General features: G+C 43.5%; 2 protein-coding genes across 2 annotated transcripts; both read right to left on the bottom strand.

The window, feature by feature from the left end:
* Nucleotides 1-616: 616 nt before the first annotated feature.
* zgc:136908 (Transitional endoplasmic reticulum ATPase) lies at nt 617-9,760 on the bottom strand. The gene is made up of 17 exons (XM_062388865.1): nt 9,379-9,760; nt 8,973-9,084; nt 7,970-8,142; nt 7,085-7,227; nt 6,858-6,988; nt 6,366-6,497; nt 6,086-6,188; nt 5,725-5,858; nt 5,412-5,547; nt 5,217-5,329; nt 4,324-4,488; nt 3,980-4,102; nt 3,668-3,880; nt 3,213-3,521; nt 2,814-2,972; nt 2,395-2,546; nt 617-2,110 (listed from the first exon to the last, which is right to left on the bottom strand). The coding sequence occupies exons 1-17, from the start codon at nt 9,399-9,401 to the stop codon at nt 2,008-2,010; spliced, it is 2,424 nt and encodes an 807-aa protein (XP_062244849.1). The 5' UTR covers nt 9,402-9,760; the 3' UTR covers nt 617-2,007.
* Nucleotides 9,761-10,320: 560 nt separating this feature from the next.
* Nucleotides 10,321-22,034, bottom strand: samd1b (sterile alpha motif domain containing 1b). Its single transcript, XM_062386980.1, has 7 exons — nt 20,706-22,034; nt 19,399-19,654; nt 17,415-17,551; nt 15,643-15,697; nt 15,410-15,527; nt 13,019-13,133; nt 10,321-12,902 (listed from the first exon to the last, which is right to left on the bottom strand). Exons 1-7 carry the CDS (start codon nt 21,894-21,896, stop codon nt 12,759-12,761), a joined length of 2,016 nt encoding a protein of 671 aa, XP_062242964.1. The 5' UTR covers nt 21,897-22,034; the 3' UTR covers nt 10,321-12,758.
* Nucleotides 22,035-22,090: the final 56 nt, after the last annotated feature.

Below are 22,090 nucleotides of genomic sequence, written 5' to 3'. Positions count from 1 at the left end.
GTATAACTAGCAGCTCACCACTAAGCTTGTACAATCCTATTTTTACTACCGGAGAAATATCTTTAAAAGACAATCATTTGGATTGTTGTAACAGCCGTTTTACCTGCCTGAGCCATACAAAACATACTTTTATCAGAGAGCCTTTCCTTCTTAAATTTCTTTAGAACTGTCTTTTTATATATTTTATTGAGCATTTCACACGGCACTGTTATGTATACAGTAATTTATTTTACATGCTTACATGACCTGTCTGTTTTTAACCTGCTGCCTTTGTAAAGCACTTTGTAACCTGTGTTTTGAAAACTGCTATATAAATAAAGATTATTATTATTTTTATGATTATTATTATAAATACTTTATGTAAAGATACAATGGTTTACAGTCTGTATATAAAGATACAAAGGTATAATGAATGTATATAAAGATGCAAAGGTATAAAGAATGTATATACATATAAGATATAAACTTATAAGGTAAAAATACTGTATATGGTAATATAAAGGAATGTTTAAAAATGCTATGTTTATGGATAATGACCAAAGATCGATTCAGCTATCGACTCACATAGTGCCAACACTCTTAAATACAAGGTAAATAAATATAAATATATTCAGTCTAGAGTTTAAGCCATGTAAATGGTATTGAGCTTTAGCTTTATTTGTCACTCATAGGTCCATTATCAGTACCACACCGAATTACACACACTCATAGATTCCCTTAATATGCCTTTATTTTTTTCATCTAGATCCAGTAATTATTACCCAGGAAAATTGTAAACAATTTCAAAAGAATGCACCATCTCGCAATGCTCAAGAGAGTGAAACAAGAGTCCTGGAATCCACCCCCTGATTCTGAAACCAACACCTTTAATCTACTTGGTTCTTCACTGACTCACATCACATCCTTCCACCAAGTTTCCTTGTAATCCGTCCAGCAGTATTTGTCTAATCCTGCTTAATAACAAACAGAGAGCAGATGAAATCATAACTTCTTTCGCTGAGGTAATAAACATTCAAATTCAGCCAAGTATTCACTTTTTTTCAACACAGGCTGTATTGTAAAGAGGGAAACTGCACCAGGTGGACCTAAAGGCTTCACATTCACTGTATATCAGTGAATATGCAGAGAAATGAAATACAATTTTGTTGAGTGTATAGAGATACTGAAGAGGATTAAGTGTTCAGAAATACTGACAGACTCTTAGACACTTCCAGAAATACACATCTCTTTCGGATTTTTCAGGCCCAGATTTTTTTATCTGGGCCTGAAAGTTCTATTTACATTAACGTATAGGAGTATATTGGAACATAATACTATTTACATCACTTGAAACTAATGTACTTTGCATGACCTGAATCTTTCAAATGCACCAGTCAGAAAGCCCTGAGGAGCTGTGTGTTGTGTCAGCTCTTTCTTAATTTATTCCTATTTCAGTTCACATTGTGTGTTCAGATGTGCATCATATTAAATACACTTGTGTCGATCTAACAGACGCTTTTCGAAGTCGAAATTTTGACTTGTTATATTAGGAAATGTACAGGGTTTTTAATGTTCACACTTTAAACAGAAAAAATAACTTCTATTCAAGTTTTCTTGAATAAAAGAAAAAAATTACAATGAGCAGTGCGGCTAAATGGAAACAATTACATTCCCCTTCAGCATCAGTATAATTTCAGATTGCTTTAAACACCTAATCCATGCATAGCAAGATAAGACTGATCCTAAAGGCATGCAAATCAATGTATCTATGACATTTCAAACATACACACAACCTGTGGTTAAACATTTTTTCTCTATGCCCAAATCAGGTCTATTGGTTTTTCCATTGAATATCATCTTTATAACCCTATTTAAATCCAGGCAGTCAAAATCTGAATTCTTGTTTGATTCATGTAATAACTCCTGTTTGCAAAACGTGTTTTTCATCCATCTGTTGCTCTCCCTGCAGAGAAGCCAGGCACAGCAGTGATGGAAGAAAACACTGTGCAGTATGATGGGTTTTTATCACTAATAGAGATCCTCATCGCCTTCTTCTCTGTAGAGATTTGGCCCCCCTGAACCGGAGCCTGACCCCTGATCTCCAGACTGATTACCAGTAGCAGAGGGGAACCTGGGAGGAGGAAAAATGAATGTGCAGGAATACATAGAACACTTAAACTAAAACAAAGTCTATTTTTCCATTACTACATTCTCTGCGGTGAAACATGTGTTGACCATATGTTTAGTGCGTGTGTGTTCATGTGTGGGTGTTCCCAGTCCAAAGGCTGAACATACAAAAGACTCTTTAGGGCACTTTTACTTCTTTCTGAACCGAGCACACACAGCCTGGTACTGACTTGTGTGGTGGAGCATGTGTATGTGTGTATGTTTGTTCGTGTGCGTGCGTGTGTGTACCTGAAGTTTCCAAAACCTCGGCTCTGCTGCAGAGTTTGAGCAAACATCTCATACTTGCGGATGTCATTGTCACTGACAGAGCGACGGGCAAATCGCATCGCCTCTTCAAAGTGGTCCTTTCTGATCTCAGGGACGGGATCAAAGTCCTCCTCCTGCACACAGGGATATACATTGATATAATACTGTGTCAGGTGTGTGTATGTCTGTGTGTGTGTGTGTTCCCAGTCCGAAGGCTGAACGTTACAAAACAACAGCCGCCCTTTAGGGAACTTTTTTGTGTTCCACAATCTCTGTCTGTACCAAGCACTGACAGCACGGTACGATTTGAGGAGTGGAGCATTTGTGCGTGTGTGTGTCTTTTTTTAATACAGTCTAATGTGTTATAAATAAGCAAGAATACAGCGCAGCAGCCGTCTAACCATGGGGATGCCTGGACTGTTCTGCCTCTGACGCTCCGCCTTGATCTCGGCCTCGATGGCCTCGCGGATGGCCAGCTTGCAAGCTCGCTGGCAGATCTCTGTCAGGTCAGCTCCAGAGAAGCCCTCTGTGATTTCGGACAGGAAGGCCAGATCCACATCCTACAGGAAGGAGAGAATAGAGCCACAAAATAGTCAGTCACACCATCAAGAGAGTTACCAAAATTGTAAAATAAGAACCTCTTGCTAAATTCTGTTCTTGGAGGATTTGGGTTATCATCGTTGCCATATGTAATCCAACATTTAGCATTTTCTTAAAGTTATGATTTTACTATTTAATCTTGAATCCATACGGAAGCCACTGCACCAAGGAATTTATCCTTGCAGGTGTGTGTAACTGACTCGTGCGATAGGAGATTTGCGTAGGTTGGCGTTCAGGATGGCCGAGCGAGATGGCTTGTCTGGGAGCGGGATATAGATGAGCTGGTCCAAACGGCCCGGCCGCAGGATGGCCGAGTCTATGATGTCTGGTCTGTTTGTGGCACCAATGATGAAAACGTTCTTTTTGTCGGACATGCCGTCCATCTCTGTGAGGATCTGATTGATGACTCTGTCGGCGGCACCGCTTGCGTCCCCACCACCGCCTCCTCTGGATTTGGCAATGGAGTCTAACTCGTCAAAGAACAAGATGCAGGGGGCTGCCTGTCTGGCCTGGAGGCAGAGAGGAGGTCAGAGGTCAGAGGTCAGAGAAGTTACAGTGGGAAACAGCAGAGTTGGGAGTTGACCAAATACTATGATCTACTCAATAAGTCTGGGATGTGTTTCTTTTCAATATTACCATTTACTTTTCCTCTTACCTTATCAAAAACATCTCTGACATTGGCCTCTGATTCTCCAAACCACATGGTGAGCATCTCAGGGCCTTTTATGGAGATAAAGTTTGCCTGGCACTCATTGGCAATAGCCTTAGCCAGAAGGGTTTTCCCACAGCCTGGAGGACCGTAGAACAACACACCACGAGACGGCGTCATCCCGAACTTCAGGAACTTGTCTGGATACTCGACTGGGTACTGAGGAGGGCAGGATGAGGATTGACAGATGTTGATTGTTAATTGTTGTTAAAGGTATGAGCAGTGTCTGCTGTTGTGAGTGTGCGAGTGTTTCTTCACCTGAACGAGCTCCTGTAGCTCTCTCTTGACCACTTCCAGTCCTCCGATGTCTGCCCAGTTGACCTGAGGCACCTCTGCAACCATCTCTCTCAGAGCCGATGGGTTGCTCTGACTCAGTGCCCACTGACAGAGGGACAGTATGCATCTCACTCGTTAGCAAACATTGATGCGTGGCTTTTATCTTGTGTGTGTGTGTGTGTTTGTGTGTGTGTGTGTGTGTGATTGTGTGTGTGTTTGTGTGTGTGTGTGTGTATGTGTGTATTTGTGTTTGTGTGTGTGTGTGTGTGTGTGTGTGTGTGTGTGTGTGTGTGTCTGCGTGTGTGTGTCTGCGTGTGTATGTGTACCTGGAAGTCATCCATGCTGACGGCCAGTGAGTTGAGCAGGTCAGCATCGATGGATTCATCCTCCAGGTCTATGAGAGTCAACTTCTTGCGGATGGCTTGCAGAGCAGCTTCTGAGCACAGAGCAGCCAGGTCGGCGCCCACATGTCCGTGGGTCTCTCTGGCGATCTAAAATATGTTGATCAGCTCAGGCGTATTAATATCATTGAACAAATGGCACATCCTCATATAATAATTGATGGTGGTTCATTTGCAATGTGTATCATTATTTTCACCTATTGCAAAGTAATGAGATGTTTTTTTTAGATGTTTTTGAGTTTGATTATCAATTCATCAGTTTGTCATATTCATGTTACAAATAATTAACTCTAGTCTTTTCGCATCACAGTTTTATTTAAATTTGAACAACTATTCATGTAAAAGTTACAGATATGTACTGAATTTTATTGTAGATTTAAGAAGGATTGAGAATGTCTCCTGCTAAATAAATAATTTGTAAAGCCTCTTCAACTGTAACTTACTGAAAAATAAACTACAAGCACTTCAGCACTTGTAAAACTGGACATGACCTGGATGACCTTGAACCTTCACAGATACAGGAATTAAAATCTTCTCATAAAGGTGCATAAAAAAATTTGTCATCAAACAAGAGTCTGATTGTAAATGTCCGTCCTGAGGACATTCAAGAAAGAACCCCTCCCTGAGGGATTCGATTTGAAATTCACAGACAAACATTCTTAAATATATTCAGTTTACTGTCACATAAAACCAAAAGAAAATCCAAAGAAATTAAAACACTGCTTGCAAAACTGACTTTTAAAGTTAGCTGATGATCAAAATAGTTTACTTCTCAGGGTTGTCATTATTTGTTGATCAGCTGAATCGCACTCTCTCACCTTCTCAATGTCGATGTCATCAGACAGTTTCATGTTCTTGGTGTGAATCTGCAGTATCTCCAGTCTCCCGGTGGGATCTGGAATCCCAATGTCAATTTCCCGGTCGAACCTGCCTGGAGAGAGATATCACCTTATTTGTAAACGTGATTTTGTGTGTATGTGTTTGTGTGTGTGTGTAGCTGTGGCTGTCCTGACCAAAGCGTCTCAGTGCAGGGTCAATGCTGTTCGGTCGGTTTGTTGCTGCCATGACAACCACGTGAGCTCTTTGCTTCAGGCCATCCATCAGGGTCAGCAGCTGGGACACTATACGCCTCTCCACCTCGCCATGGGTCTACACAAACAAATAAACACACACACAAACACACACACACACACACACACACATATAAAAAGTTATTTTCTTACATGAAACATAAAATGCGTATAATGTGACACATAGTTTCTGCACATACTCTGATCTGATACAACATAAAAAAAAGCCTCCTAACTTGTTGTTGTTGTTGTTTACCTTCTCTCTCTTGGGAGCGATTGCGTCCAGCTCATCAATAAAGATGATGGCTGGAGCATTTTTCTCTGCCTCCTCAAACGCCTTCCTCAGGTTGCTCTCAGACTCTCCTGCCAGCTTGCTCATGATCTCAGGACCTTGCCACAAAATAATGTGCATATTATTTTATTTTACAAAACACTTTTTCTCCAACACAGAGCCATTAATATGAAAAATAGTTCAAAAATTAGAAGTTCCAATCTGATTCAAACAACTGTGAAGACCTTATTGTAATATGTTTTCACTTTGCAAGAGCAGGATCAGGATATTTCTTCATCTCACTGGTACAAATGGTCTGAATGTGTCACTGTAAAGAAAGTCTCACCATTAATGAGGAAGAAGAAGGCACCAGTTTCATTGGCTACTGCTCGGGCCACCAGGGTCTTCCCTGTTCCTGCAGGGCCATACAGCAGGATGCCCCTGGGGGGCTGACAGAGAGGAGGGACAAACACACTGAGTCGAGGGAGGACACATATGTAATGTTTGAATAGGAAAAAGCTGGTTTATGGGTGGATGGGGTCAGTGTGTGTGTGTGTGTGTGTGTGTGTGTGTGTGTGTGTTTGTGTGTGTGTAAGAGTGTGTGTGTGAGTGTGTGCGAGTGACACCTTAACTCCTATTGCCTTGAAGAGACCCGGGTGCCTGAGTGGAAGTTCAACCATCTCTTTAATCTGGGCCAGCTGCTTCCGACAGCCCCCGATGTCGTCATAGCCGATGTCATTGAGGTTCTCCTCCTCGTCCTGTCACAGGACAGAATGCAAAACTATGATCGCCTGAACTGTCTGCATAGACTGTAGATAAAGATTAATGACCAGTCTTCAATTCCTCCCCAGCAAAAATATCCCAGATATGACCTCTGTTGTGTTCAGTGGTTTATTGCATCTCCAGTAGCTAACCAAAACCAAAACTTACTGAAAAAATCGTCAAATGTCAGTGAGATAAGAATGACCTAAATTGACTATAATCAACTTTGAGAAAAATGCATTATTTGAAGTGTATTTTAACTTTTTAGTTTGTTCCATGTCCCAGTGAACATAATATAGAGGTCCATCCACAAAGGGTTGCAGGAATGTTAACACACACTGTCATTTCCCACAGACCTCTCTTTTGATTGGATCGCCCTCACAGTACATGACGGTGTCAGGGGCGACGATGCAGTGAGGACTGGGGTCCGTCTCCACCACCTTGAACTCCACCGCCCGCATGCTGCCCCTCACCAAGAAGATGTCACCTGACGGCACAGACGACACACAGAGTAATTTGAACCTGTTTGGGGCTTTTGTTTCTGTGATGATTTTGGTTGGCGGCGGCGGAGGTGTAGTGGTACCGTTGTGTACGGGCCGGTAAGCTTCCAGGAAGTACGGCTTGAGGAAAACATCGAAGAGGCTCCCAGTCAGGCCCTCGATGGTATCGTCTATCGGGAGGACGTGGACCTTTTTTCCATACTTGATGTCACTGCAGGCATGGATACTGTGAGAACACCCACACACACACATTAGCAGGTGTCCCCGGCTTTCAGTTTAACAGAAAATCGTATTTTGATATCAAATTCAGATTTTGTATTGCTCTCACTAAAGCTGGAGCGCAGGAGAACAAAATATCTGAGTTCAAGCGCACAGTTTGAGCACAAGCAGAGTAAATCCAAGCACAAGCAGAGGCTGTTTGAGTGAGAGCACACGCAGGCTCTTAAGTGAGAGCATTACAAAATCTGAGCGTAAAATCTTGCGCTTGCCCTCAAACAGCCTCTGCATGTTTGGATTTGCTCTGCTTGTGCTCAAAATGGCCGCTTGAACTCAGGTATTTGTGTTGCTTGGACACATTTCACGCACTACAGCTTCGGCTCACTCTTCCTGTTCAAACTGCTTCTGTGCACATGTGGAACGTCTGTTCTCGGGTTTGAATTCAACGCGTTAAAAGAATCAAAACATGAAATTAAGTCCTGCTCTCAAACTTAAAGAGTATGCTCTTGAATATAGATGAGAAAAAACCCATAAACATACACACTTGTCCCTTTGTCACTTGCATCCTCACACTCTTAATGTATATAATATTGAATTTGATTCATCTATATTGAGCTATATTTCATTTCATTTTTTTCTCTTATTTCTGGGCTGACCTGTTCTCCTCGTCCAACACTTGTCATTAGACAGGTGACCTTGTGTTAACTAACATTCTGACAAATAAGAACTGAGCTAAACTGTGTGCCAGCCACCTGATGACATCACCGAGGCGGACTCGCAGGTTGCTGCGCGTCACACGGTTCAGCCGGATCCGTTCGTCCGAACAGGAGTCGTCACTCAGGACGATGCACACCGTCTGACGTTGTTTCCGACCCTTCAACACCACTGTGTCCCCCCTGAAGAGCTGCAGCTCCTCCATCTTGTTCTGGTGGTGACACACACACACACACACACACACACACACACACACACACACACGTACACACACACACTCACACACACACAGAGGAGGAGGGCAAAGTACATCATAAAAGACATTACAAAACCTGGACACCATCTACTTAATTTTCTTATGTACAAATACTTAAAACGTTGACACACTCTGACATCTTGTTACAAACTGAAAAACTTATATTTTGTTGCTGTGTTCAGCAAAACTCGGCATCTATTGCACTGCTGACCGTCCTGCAGGAGAGGGATCCCTCTCATGTGGCTCTCTCTGAGGTTTCTACGTTTCCCCCCCTGCTATTAGGGGTTTTGTTTTGTGGTTTGTCCTCGAGGATTACGAGCAGAGGATGAGTTAGCTTGTTTAGCCCAATGAGTCAAATTGTTATTAGTGAATATGGCCTATGCAAATGCAATTTTATTTGATTGATTAATTTAAGCTTCATTTCACTTTACTGATGCTTTTGGCTCTTTGCTCATTACCACGAGTAGTGTTTACTTATATATACTTCTTTTCTTATTTTAATAATTTCATCATATAGTTGTGCAATATTCCTATTTATTATATCATAAATCACACTGTATGCTCTTTGAACCCTCAGTACCTTGACCTGTTTTTACTTTGATTTCATTTCATTGTTTTTTTATTTTTAGTATATCCTTTTTTATATTTATATATTTGTATATTTATTTTTAAGTACTTTTCTTTGTAATTCAGGCACAATTTGATTTAAGGACGGCACACTATTTCGTTGTGCTTGCACAGTGACAATAAAGTTCTTGAATAAACTTATATTGACACATACACACCTGTGACAGGCTGACGAGGCTGCTGTCATCACTGACATTCTCATCCACCACGAGTCTGTTGGGCCTGTGTTTCTGCTTCAGGATGGCAGTGGAGAAATCTTCTCCCTTCGGGCTTCGGAACAAGAGGCACATTATGACTCCGCTTTTCACCCGTAGCTCTGATTTCCTCACGTGACACTGAGCTGTATTTAGACTCTCTTGGATCTGACCATAGCAACTATGAGTCTGTGGATATTTGGAAATTAATTAATAACTACTTTTAAGTTTATTGTAATAATCATTTAAGCATGCAGTAGCTAGTTTATCATGTTCCAATGAGCATGAGTAATCATATATATACAGTTTATTAACCTATAGTCTGTGCTCACACATGCACGTTCTGTAATAATGCAGCTGTTTCACTCACTCTGCTGCTCCTGAGCCCGGCATGACTGCTGTCCTTTGTCTCTGGCAGATATCTTCAGTTTTTCACACTCCAGGTTCGCCCCCTCTGTGCCGTCACTCACTTGTTTACCGTGGTGTATCTTCAGGAGCTGATGCTGTGCGGTCTGATTTCTGTTCTGATCTGATCAGTGCCAGAGGTTTCAGGTTCAGCCTGGTCGGATCTGATCTGATCTGGTGTGGTTTCTGGTTTTCCCAAGGGCCCTGCCGACGTCAAGTCTCACTGTTTTCTTCTTTTTCCATTGCTGCCTTGAGCCACCATGTTTTTGTTGGAGCTGCAGCCTGTCTGTTTATCAGCAGAGGTATTATTAATATGGTCTTATTTGTAACCCAATCATGTGCATACACAGGCATACACGCACACACACACACACACACACACACACACACACACACTCTGGTGGAATCAACAACACGCAGGGATCCCAAGCACTTACCTTGGAGTGTGTCCCAGGCCAGATATAGCGTGATATGTCCTCCTCCCCTCTGCCTCTGAGCAGCAAATACAAGCTTGTTGTGGAGAACACATCCCGACATAATGTGAAATATTTATGGGCTTGAATAAATCCTGCAGACAGCGTTTTTTTCTAAAGAGCAGAGTTTCATTTTCTAGATGTCTTTGCATGTTGTTGAGATCCAGCTGACACACTGACACCCTGACACACACGCACATGCACGCACGCACACACACCTTTACCATACTTCTAACCACTAACCTAACCTGACCTTATCTTTAACCTTATCCTAAATCTAACGCTATATTCCCAATAACGTGACTAAGTATAATGTATGAATTCCTGGAACATACACACACTAACACACAGGCACAAACTTACACAAGCGTGGTATCAACAAGTTTGCAACAACAATTCAACTTTTAATGAATAGTTTATTACTGAAAATCGTCCTTCAACAAATATCAGGAGACAAGCAACAGAGGCGACTGTATATCATCCCCTGTGTGTGACTCAAACCCAGCCATCCTCTCCTTCACATCACCTGAATATGTGTTCTTGGAAAACGAAAAAGTGGAGTTAAAGGGAGCAATGAGGGGAGAGAGGTAGAGGCGGTTTAAAAAGAAATGTGCTGAAAACAGAAACAGTCACTGAAATAAAAAGACATGGAATGTATGTTGTTACAGGGCTGGGAGGGAGGACCAGTAAACAACAGAAAAACGAATTCTGTTGGTATGAGATTACTTGATTGAATTCGCTGCAGCATATTTCCCTTAAAGTTATTCCAAGGATTCAAAATGTTTAATGTCTTGACTGGAGTATGTTTCGGTATATTTACATATCCACCCCACTACACAGTTGAGGTTTGATTGTTCAGTTCACTTGGCTGGTATGTTTGATCAACATTTAAAAATACATTTTCAAACTGGTGTTAGATTATTCTTTGTTTTGTTGTTAAATTAGTCTGATCTGGGTTAAATGTGGAGATTAGCTCCACCCAGGAGGTTATGTTTTCGCTCCTTTAAGTTTGTGTGTTTGTCAACAAGATTTTATATACAAAACTGATTTCCACTGAATTTGGTGTAAGGATGGGACATGGGCCACGGAAATCTCCATTAGATTTTGGCACACATCTGTAGAAAGGGACAGATCTTTCTTTAACTTAATGAGATAGGGCGTCTGTCTTGACATAGATTTTTCTTATCACTATTATCTCCCCCTCATTCTAAACTGAATACTTCTTACTTTTTAATGCACATTTTTCTGTAATGTAAATATAAACAACATAAACCCATAGTTCTGAATGCTTCATGTTTTGCACCTCCAAAACTCTATTTTGTTTTTTGTATAATCGTCCAGTAACAGCCTGTTTTAAACTGTTTAAATGTTCTGCCACAGGCACTTAGGCTGTCTATTAACACATTAGTAATAAACTTAACCAGTTAAGATCTGCTTTAATTGGGCAACCTGATTCAGTGAACTAGTTCAGCAGTCAATATAAACTTTGAAACAAAAGATTTAAAAAAACAAACTTCATGATGGGTGGGTTAAAGAACTGGTGAATCCCAGTCCTGATCCTTATGTGATGAGCTTGCACAGGTACAGCGTCCTAAAGACACAGCACCTCATCTCAGCTCGCCACCGCACTGACATTTAATACTAACAAAGGTTCTTCTCTGCTGAATCTTGGAATATGTCCACGAGGTTATGCTTTTTGTGTGTTTATTACACACAAATTACTGTACCCATTTCCATTACATTTTTTGGAGGGACAAGGCACGACCTGAGGAAGAACCTATTACATTTTAGTGCAGATCAGGATCATAGGATGTGTTTTCAGGATGTGTAGAGGACTGATATTTGGTGCAGATCAAAATAAAAATCGGAATTTGGTTAATATAAGTGTGATTTCATGAGGGGATTGTTGGGCCTTGGTGGAGGTAAGTACGTACTTAGTTTGAGTTCTTTAAAAACATTATGTCCTTCCAGAAGGCAAATGCATTCTGTTGGGGTGAATGTCCAGTGTTGTCCAGTCAGTCATGTTTTAGTTTTAAAAAAAATCTACCCACCACTCATAGCAAATTAGTTTTACTTGGTCACTATTTGTGCAGGAGATAAATTCAGGCGTCTGACTTTTAAGCCACAGTCAGAGTCTATCTTTGTGAAAGCAGACACTGATTTGGTCATTCATAGATCAGAGATCATTGCCGACTCTGTTTAAAACATTATGAGCATATGAATGAGACTTTTATCATGCAAATCCACCACCTGCTGATCATGAGCTGACTTGGTGCTGCACCCTGTCAGAGGTGTAGGGAAATCATCAGATTATTGCTTATTGCACCAGATTTGATCTTGACATTGAAAACAACGATGGGTCAGCGGCAACAAAACAGAATCTCATCCTTCCACTCTGGTCAACTTATAATGTCGCTGTTCACTCCAACATGCTGCGTCCATGTGTGTATCAACTTCCACGCGCCCACGGCAAGAAACTCTTGCATTCCGGCAAAAAAAAAAAGAAAGTCAATGCCGAAGAAGAGAACCTCATTCAAAATGTGCATTAAGGTTAACATGAAAGAACAGTTTATGGAAAAACGTCTTGCAGGGTTTTATCAAGAAAATGCAAAGTGCTTGATCGTTGTAGATAAAAAAAGAAATTGCATGTCTGTCTTGAACCTCCTGCATCTTCAAAGTCTGCTATCTCCGGCCGATGTTTGCGCTCACAGTTTAGTAGAAAATCCTTTTTGATGGTGTCGAGCAGTCGTCGGGGACGATGGGAATGACAAACAGAGGTGTTTATGTTTGTTGAGATGAAAAGCAAAGTCTATACTGTATATCGTGCATGCATTTTTCTATAACTTGACTTAATATGTTGACACAGACGTCGTTAGCAGTCGTCGTCCTCAAAGTGTGTTTTCTGCAGAACCTTCACATGCCGCTCATAGATCTTGAGGGCAGGGCCGAGCCTGATTGACAGGCCAGTCAAGACATCGTTTCGCTGCATGAGGAGCAGAGACTTGCCATCGATTTCCTGAAGAAGAGAGCAGAGCAATGCAGATGCGGAGACACGGGTTAAGGCTCAACTCGTAGATATTCAACTTGTCTGTGGTGCCCTCTGGTGGTTGCTAAAGAGAATCTCAGACTCACCTGGGTCATGAAAGCAGCCGCCTGCTCAGGGAAACCTGCTGCAGTGAAATAGTTGACCACATCAGACACCGTCCAGTCCATCGGGCTCCCACTGGCCCCCTCACACTTCATGAACCTACAGATATGAGTAAGAGGACAGACGGCCCATCGGACCATTACAAACGTGCAGGAGAAAGCAAGGTTTTTCAGAGCTGACAGAGTTTGATGGAGGCATGTAGTTTATAGTTACCTCCACCTAAGTTACTTAGTAGCATTGGAGAAAAAGTACTGGACAGATTACCAGGACACTTGGTGGGTGAAAGCAGTATATACAGTGTTAGGGAAGAACCCATTACATTTTGGTGCAGGATTTTCTTTTACTTTGTTTAACATTGTGAGATAGGATATTTCTAAACATTGTCATTGATTTCTCTGAGAAGAATTCATGGGTCTTGAGTAAAAAATCTGGTACGTTGAGGGGACTGATATCTATGACCGTGTGCAATTTGGTTCAGCTCCAAATAAAAAATCTGGATGTAGTGAATTTAAATGTGGTTTTATAAGGGGACTGTTGGGCCCTGAAGGAGGTATGTACTCTACTGATGTCGTTCTCGTTCAATATTGTTTTTATTCATGGTTTTATTTCATGTGTATTCATTATCTTTTGTTTATTAATTGCTGTACGATGATTAGAATGAGAGCATTGGGATTTCTATGTTCTCATATTTTATTAAACTGAACCTTGAACGCGTCGTTGATAGTGTAAACAGGAGTAATAGAGACATTAGATTCAGATGAATGTTGATAGGGTGATAATATAATCAGGAAAAGTGATACCTGTGACTAAAAACATGAAATGCCCAATGATGATTTATTAGATAAAGAGATGGAGATTAACCTAACAGGGCCAAACAGTACATGCACGGCAGATCTTTCCTCTGATCACTGAAGCTAAAATGACACAATGAGAATGAGTCACAAACAAGTACCCGTTTCTTTAGTTGAATAGTCGAGGACTCATAGTTTCCATAAAATAAATAAAAATACAGCAGGACATTGACTGAAGTTAGAAACTGTCAATCTGACTGAGAAGAAGTGAACATGTCTGTAGTACAACTCAGATTGAGCATCTTTAAGAAATGTACCATGCATCTGTTATGCTTATTTGAATCAAAGGATGTCATAGCTTTAGACGCTTAGTGAATAGTAAACCTAGCAGGACTGAAGTGAGTGGGCTGTTGCAAGGTTGGATTCAATGTTACTGCAGGTGTGATATGATAAAGAATTCAAACAAACTGTTTCATGTGAAAAACTAATGTCTCCATATGCATCCGCCAACAAGTACAGCTTTATTTTACATCAAAAACAAATGTCAATACTCAGATGAGGTCACTGTGATGTTTGGCCTTTGACCCCTGATATCTAATCAGTTCATTCGTGAGTGTGAACACTTGTGCCAAAATTCAAAGAAATCTCACTGGGTGTTTCTTGAAGATTCAGTGTGTAAGTCTAAGGTGAATTTTCATATTCATTTTCATAAAAAATAATCCTAGTGATGTTTTCATCAGTGTGTTTCATATTAATTGTACAAATGTTTGTTTTATTTACTCAAGAATAGTCCTTGTATATTAAATCGTTTTATTGTACATCGGGAGAGGGTCCTCTCCACGGACGCCGGCCCGTTTTTACGCCAACTGAAGGCTACCACAGGTTCTCTCTCATGTTTGGAAGTGGAGGGTGAGGTGAGGGGTATTCAGCTGCAACATGCAACTTCACCACTAGATGTCACTGAATTCTACACACTGAACCCTTAAGATAATGTGCTCAGAAGTCAAAAAGGGTTTGGTGAGGTCACAATGACATTGAGCTTTAAGTAAAAGGGTATGTTTTTGCCAGATGTAATGAAACTCCCAGTGGGTGTTCCAGATATATCACGTTCAGAACGTGTGGTCAACGTGTCCTTGAACCTTTGGCATTCAACCATCAAAATCTAATCTTACCATCTTTTAGTCCAACCTAATGTTATTACGAAACATTCCCTCAAAATGTTCCTGAGATCTTTTGTAACATCACATTTACCTCGACCTTTGGCTGTTGCCAACACTGAGGCATACAAATGTTCACCTTGTATTGACTTTTACTTAGCGAACATTCTACATGTTGATTAACCATGATCCATTGACCAAAACACAGTGAAAACATTTGAATTTCTGATTCTTTATCCAGTACAGATCATCCTCTTCACAGCATTGCAGAGGTTTTCAGACTCATTGGGCTCAAAATGTTAGACTTGTTTACAATTAATATAAAAGAGAGAAAATGGAATTAGTAACAGACCCCAAAAAACCAAGCAAGGTCGGATGCGATGCTCCTCAGCCCTATGACTGTCTCGTGTAAATCTGCTGTACTCACCCTCCACTGCCAACGCCTCCAATCATCCCTAGCTCCTCAGACAGGCCGGAGTCTCTCGGGGAGGCGGTGGGTGTGAGCAGGCAGGACGACACACCGACCTCTGTTATACACTTCATGTCTGAGGGGGTCAAAAATGAAGCTCAATGGGATTCCCTGTTATCGCTGCAAACCACCGAACACAAACGCTCACAAAGACTCACACATTTTGCAATGATAAGTAAAACCAAACTCACTGTTGAAGCCTGAGGAGGTGTGGTTGATCCCGTCATGCTGCGGCTGGCTCTGTGTCTGGAGAGAAGAGAGGGCGGTCAAACAAAGATGAAGATAAAAAAATGAGACGATGGCACAAAGACGATATCTATTCTCTGGAATAAGTCAGAGCTAAAAACTACTGGTGAAAGAGGTCAAATCATTTTGAAACAACAGCAGGACGCGGCCTCCACCTAAAGAGAAGGATGAGGGAATTTGGCTTTGTGACAAAACTGCACCAAGTCATTTCAACCATCTGCTGTGGCAGTGTCAATGATGATGGTGTGAGGTAGGAAGGGGAGCAAGAGTTTGACAATGATGAGGAGTCGTACCCAGTGGAGACTTAAAGTCTGTCCAAAGCAGCCTGTCTGTTTTTAGTGTTTTTTAGCATTTACCTTAGCACTGTGCTCATATTACCCTTATTAAGAATTACAGATTAAAACCAATGCAACAGTAATTGCCTTTTTTTTTAAATTTATTTGATATCCTTTGCTTGCCAAAACCTGCTGCATATAACCCACAATTCAACTGGACCACTGACAGCCCTGTGCATTCAAGTGATGTTGGACTAAATTGAAAAAGTTCAGTGAATTTACTAGCAGTTGTCTGCTCAGGTTGAACTTGGGTGGAGCTATGATGGAGTTGCATGTACCTGCTCAAGGCTTAAAGGGGACATATAATGCCCATTTTACCACAGTTGATATGGTTCCTTGGGGTCTTAATGAAATGTCTGTAACATATATTACCACAAGGATCATTTAAAACAGCACCTTTTTACCCTGTCTAAAACAGCCCTCCTCAGATTGACCTGTTTTGAGTGCCCCGCCCCCCTCACCCCCGGTGAGCCTGGCTGCGAGAGCCCCAGCTCCCCAGCGCAGCCCCACAGTGGGAGCAGTGGGAGAATTTTGGATAAACCACACTGTCTATGTCTGTTGAGCTGCTCACTGCTCATTCATCTTCAGTTTATCCCCATCAGCTGTGGTTCAGGCTGCCTGTACCCGAGATGTAAAAGGCGTCAGTGTGTGGACCACACAAATCGTCAGTCCGTTTGTTTGTGGGTTGGTTAGTCAGCAGGATCACGCAAAAACTACCAAACATATTTCTGTAAAAACTTGGTGCACAGACCCTTGTCTTACAGACAACTAATGTCCATTTAACATAACATTTTTGATAACAAAACCAAAATAAGATGTGTTTTTTGAGCATGTACCTCGACATCATCAGGCAGTCTTTATGTTATTGGACATAAAATTACCAGGTTGCTGAATATTTACCTCATCCAAGGAGGTAATGTTTTTGTCCAGTTTTTTTGCTGTATGTTTGTACTCAAAACCTGCTGAGCAAATTACTACATTTCTTGGTGGGAAGAGGCTGTATGCGCGGAATCTTTTTGCACTTTTTTGTACATTGTGTGATAAGCGCACAAAAAAATGGAATTTATTTCCCAGAAGGTAATAGAAAATCCAGATCTAGTGAATTAAAATGTGGTTTCATTATAGGACTGCTGGGCCTTGATGGAGGTATGACCTCTAGTTTCCATCTATTTATTTGTATGCTTATTAAACACAATAATAATGATGTGTTGTAACTTAGTAATTATGTGTTCAGAGAAAGCGATTTTGCATTATTACAGTCATATAAAGCCATCATATCATTTCTTAGCATTCAATGTGTGAGGGTAGTAATTTTGATTATTCAATTGATTAATGCATAGTGAATCAAAACCATCAGGACAGATGCACAGGCCTCCACTTACTTGTGCTGCCATATGTGGCTGATCCAGGAGGTCAGCTCTCTCCTCCAAGCGTTCACTGCTACACTGCAACACCTCGACAACTCCCTGAACAGGTGGGGACGGTGTCCTGACGAGGGAATCCACCCCGGAGAGAGCAGCTAAACGCACAGGAGAGGAGGGGAAAGAACAATTGTAAACCACCAAGAACAACAACTACACTCTAGAAGTTTAAATAAAAACTTAAATACGTTAAATTCTGAAAGGGACAGAGAATCTGAACAGCCACAAAGACTTTTAGTTACAGTTTTTTTCGATTGCATAAACACTAAATTCAAAAGTTTTACACAATTATCCAACCTTACACTCAATGAGCAGAACATGGGCTCAGATCTGCACCACTATAAGCTCAATGTCAGCTTCACACTTTTTGCAAAACAATACACACAGTGATCTGCAAAACACTGAACACACTTGTATACATTAGACACAGAAGGATATCATGATGTCACTTCCTTGCAATTCCTAAGCACTGACTGTCAAATGACCACACCCCTATGGGCCAATTGGTTAAACACAGCATCAGGTGTTCAAACACATGGTTGCTTAATTGTAGACACACCAATCAGGTTTAAGCACTTAAAAAATGCAGCAGCTGAGTTCACCTGTTTTCAACCAAAATGGAGCTGGTGCTCAAAAAAGAATAAGAGTGAGGGTGAGAGGGGGAATCCAAGGAGGAGGAGAAGGCTGCGGCTGCAGCATTAGTGATGATGTTGTGTGAGATGTTGCATACTGCACACACAACTTTCATAATGTAAATGTACTGTATTCCAGACCTATGCTGAACTACACAATCTTGTCTTTCACTGTATTTCTGAGAGTTTTACAGATGGATGAGGAAATCGCATGAATTCATGAATTCATATACATAGATAAAGCAGGGTTCAACCTGACAAAAGCAAGAAGGAGAGGCAGAAATATCATTGGCCACGGGGCTATAATCAATATCCCAGGACAACGTGGGGGTAACATCAGCTTTTGTGCTGCCACTACACAGAATGGGGTCATCCTCCGTCACGCCAATATGGGTCCTTACAATACACCTCACATTCTAAAATGTTTGGACCGATTGCACAACATTGTCACAGTAGTAAACCACAGGCACCAGATGCAATCCATTGTCATCTGGGACAATGGGTCATTCCACCGCTCTGCTCTGGTCCAGAACTGGTTTCAACACCATCCACAGTTTACATTACCATACCTTCCACCATACTCTCCGTCTCTAAACCCAATCAAAGAGTTATTCTCGGCATGGTGATGGAGGGTTTAGGATCTCCGGCCCCCGGCTCAGGTACCCCTCATTGAAACTGTACTGGATACAGAATGTTCTGCTTGTCTGATATTTGTCGAGCTTACAGTGTTATGCACACTCCTGTAGTAGCATGAAAACTGGGACATGTTGTGTTGTGATTCTCCATGTTGACATGTTGACTGATTTGGGGATATGGAGAGAAATATATTCAATTTTCATGGGACTGCAGCATTGGTCTTGTGTAGTGTTTGGTTAATTTATTGTATATTTGCACTTTCTCAGAGTACTTCACTTATAGAACTCTAATCACTGAAAACTGGAATTGCTTAAAGTGTTTTAGGTTAGCAACAGCAGTGTGTATCTGGCTCAAACAAAATTAAGTCATATGAAGTGTGTGTGTTTCATATGGCAAAAAAATTTGGTTTTGATAAATTAGTGTATAGTTTTTACAAGAGTGTTTCGTTTAGCAAAGCATCTGAGGTGTTCTGCTGATTGGGTGTGGGGTTGTGCTGATTGTGTTTTGTGTTTGAAACACCGGGCCCTGTTTTGAAAATCGTGCTTAAGCAATCGAAAAAAAACTGTAAAGCATTAGCACGAGTCAGGATAGTATTATTTGTATTCACAATGTATAAACAATAGAGTTTAATGGCATAAGACTGTGTTTAATTAACCTACAACTTGCTTTACACACACCTTTGTCATTGTGCTGTTGCTGCTGATGGGGGCTCCCCTCCTTTGACACTGCCTGGATCTCAGCATCTTCTGCGGGCTTCTCCGTGAGCCCTGGTTCGGTTGTCATGGCTACAGGCGTTGGTCCTCCCTCCTCATCAGAACTCCGGGGATCATCAGCATCCTCCTCCTCCTCCTCTTCCTCGTTCTCTCCCCGTTCCACTTCTTCGCTGCTTGCTTCCATTGGCTCGTGCTCCTGTACAGGAGACGAGGGCGACGGCTGCAACAACACATATAAACTTCCATCAGAAAAGGGGTTGGGGGCTTGAGGGTGAGTGCGCAGCGCCTGAGTTGTATCCAAGTTGTTGCTCGGGATGGGCTCTAGCACAGATTTGAGGTCTGCGGATGCAAGAGACGGTTTGCGCTTCCGTCTCGGGGCGGAAGGTGTGGATCGCCTCCCACTTGGACAGAAACAGAAATACCGCTATAAGCGGCAACTCAAGCGTGCGCCCACAGAGAGGGTGGAGAGCGTGCTGTCAGGAACGATACAAAGGATTTGATGGGGCGCGGGCACGGGGAGACGCGGCGTTAGCGAGAGGCGAAAACAACAACAATAACAGCAACAACAATTAATACAGGGTTGTAACTGCGCCTCAAAAGCCACGCAAACTGAGATCTGCGTGAACACACGTGACGCGCGATCGGTCGGTCTGCGCGCAGGAGAGGGGTCAGGGGCGCGTCTCAAGTTAAAGACAGACGACAACAACAACAATGACTACAAGGACAAAGTCCCAACTCAAAAATCACACAAACAGTAGGAGCATGAGGCGCGGCTGCGCGGCAAGAGAGCGGCAGCGGCGCGTCTCAAGTTTAAGACAGTCGCCGCCTACTACTGTAGTGCGCGGCAGGCCCAGGCGATCCCGCTGTGCTCGGCTGAAGTTCCTGCAGAGGAATCACGGACACAGGCACAGATGCGGAACCACAGGCTGGCCGTGCCCGCTCTAACGCAGAGACGCTCTTTTAATGGCGTGCGCGCTTATCCCCGGGGAGCCGGGGGATGCCGCTTCGGAGCCGTCTGCACATATAGATGTAATAACCCGCACCTTTTGTGCAAGAAGCCGATCCACACACACTAACACACACACGGCCGCAGATATGCACTCACACAAAGGCACGATTGTACACTTTTGCTTCGAGGTTTAACCTGAAAAAACAATATGGGGGGCGGCTGAGCGCGTCCTGCTGCAGGATCATTGTTCTACCATCAAACCCACGCACTTCAGTTCTGTACAAGTGGGACGTGTTGGACATGTTAAGTTAGCATAGCTCACCTTCTTCGTCGTTGTTTGCTTATCCTGCAGTGCGCTCTTCCCAAGTCTGTCCGCAGACGCATTCTTCTTCGACGCCGGCTCCTCCACCATCACCATCCCCCTCAGGGGAAGAGTGATGTTCCCGCAGCGGGTCCTGCGCAGCCTGCCTCTCGCCACCTCTCGCTCCATGACCACCTTGACTTTGCCTCGGGTCAGCTTCTCCTCCGACAGCTGCTCTTGGCTGCTCAGGTAGCCCAGGATCTCCTTGAGTCCGAGCGGCTTCATGTGGCCTCTGGTCGCGGCGGTGGAAGAGGCGGCCGCGGCGGAGCCCCCTCGGTGGCTCCTCTCGGACAGGCGTCGAACAGAAGCCACTAGCCTGTCGCCCAGGTCGGCGGAGTTGGCGTGGGTCCCCGCCGACCTGGTGCCCCCTCCTCCGACTCGAAGTTTGGGCTTGAGGGGCGAGGGCTGCCTCTGTTGTTGTTGCGGGAGGCTGCCGACGCTCCCGTTGTAAGTTTTGTTCTGGCTCTCAGCTCCGGACGGACCCGGCTCCATTCCTCCGCAGACAGCATCGCTCCTGCTCGGCGTCGCCCTGCTGCCGTCGCCGTGCGCGCTCGTTCCGTGGCCGACCCCGGGCTCCGGGCAGCCCCCCGCTGCCTGATGTTCTAATCCCTTGTCTCTCGGTGCACTTGCTTTCTCTTCTTTGCAGCCGCTCCCGACAGCGCAGCCCGTTGTTGCGCCACAGTTGAGGCAACCGTTTCCGCTACTTCGGCTGGAGGCAGGCTTGAGCTTCGTGCCTGATGTCTGGGTGTGGGGATCTGGGCTGGGCTCCGGCTCCTCTCCCTCCTCCTGGTCGGTGAAGCTGTGCGCACTGTCGCCGTTGTTGTTCAGATGGTCGTGTTTGGTCCGCTCCCTCGCTGCTGCCTCCGCGCCGCCGCCGCCGCCAACAGCCGCCGTGATAAACTCACTCTTCTTTCGGCTTTTCCTCTGCACCTTGGCCGCGTTCCGGTACGATATGGAGCCCTTGTAGCTAACTTTGAGCACCGTCTGCTCTTGGATCAGTTTTTCCAGCTCTGTCCGGGTTCGGTCCGGGTCTGACCCGTGCCGTCTCCGGACCATTCGACAGATCCTCTCCAGGTCCGGACGCGCTTTCCTGGAGCGGAGGGAGTCGATTGTTTCCAGGATCCACTCTCGGTACTTATTGGGCTCGGACATCTTCTCCTGCGGCGGGTGCGGGATGGGGGTTTGGCCCGGGTGCGTCTCCTTCTCCTTCCCCCTCGGTTGTCTGTGAAGTGACGCTGGAGCCGGAGTGCGTTCCCCGGCAGGAGAATGAGGACGGAAGCCTGGCTGGTACGCCCGCGTTGGTTGGCCACATTGTGCGCTTAAGGTAGACCGAAGATGGCGCCTAT

This window comes from Platichthys flesus, chromosome 5 (genome assembly GCF_949316205.1).
Source record: "Platichthys flesus chromosome 5, fPlaFle2.1, whole genome shotgun sequence".
NCBI lineage: Eukaryota > Metazoa > Chordata > Actinopteri > Pleuronectiformes > Pleuronectidae > Platichthys > Platichthys flesus.
Note: the sequence above shows the minus strand (reverse complement) of the source record. Positions and strands in the feature narration are given on the sequence as shown.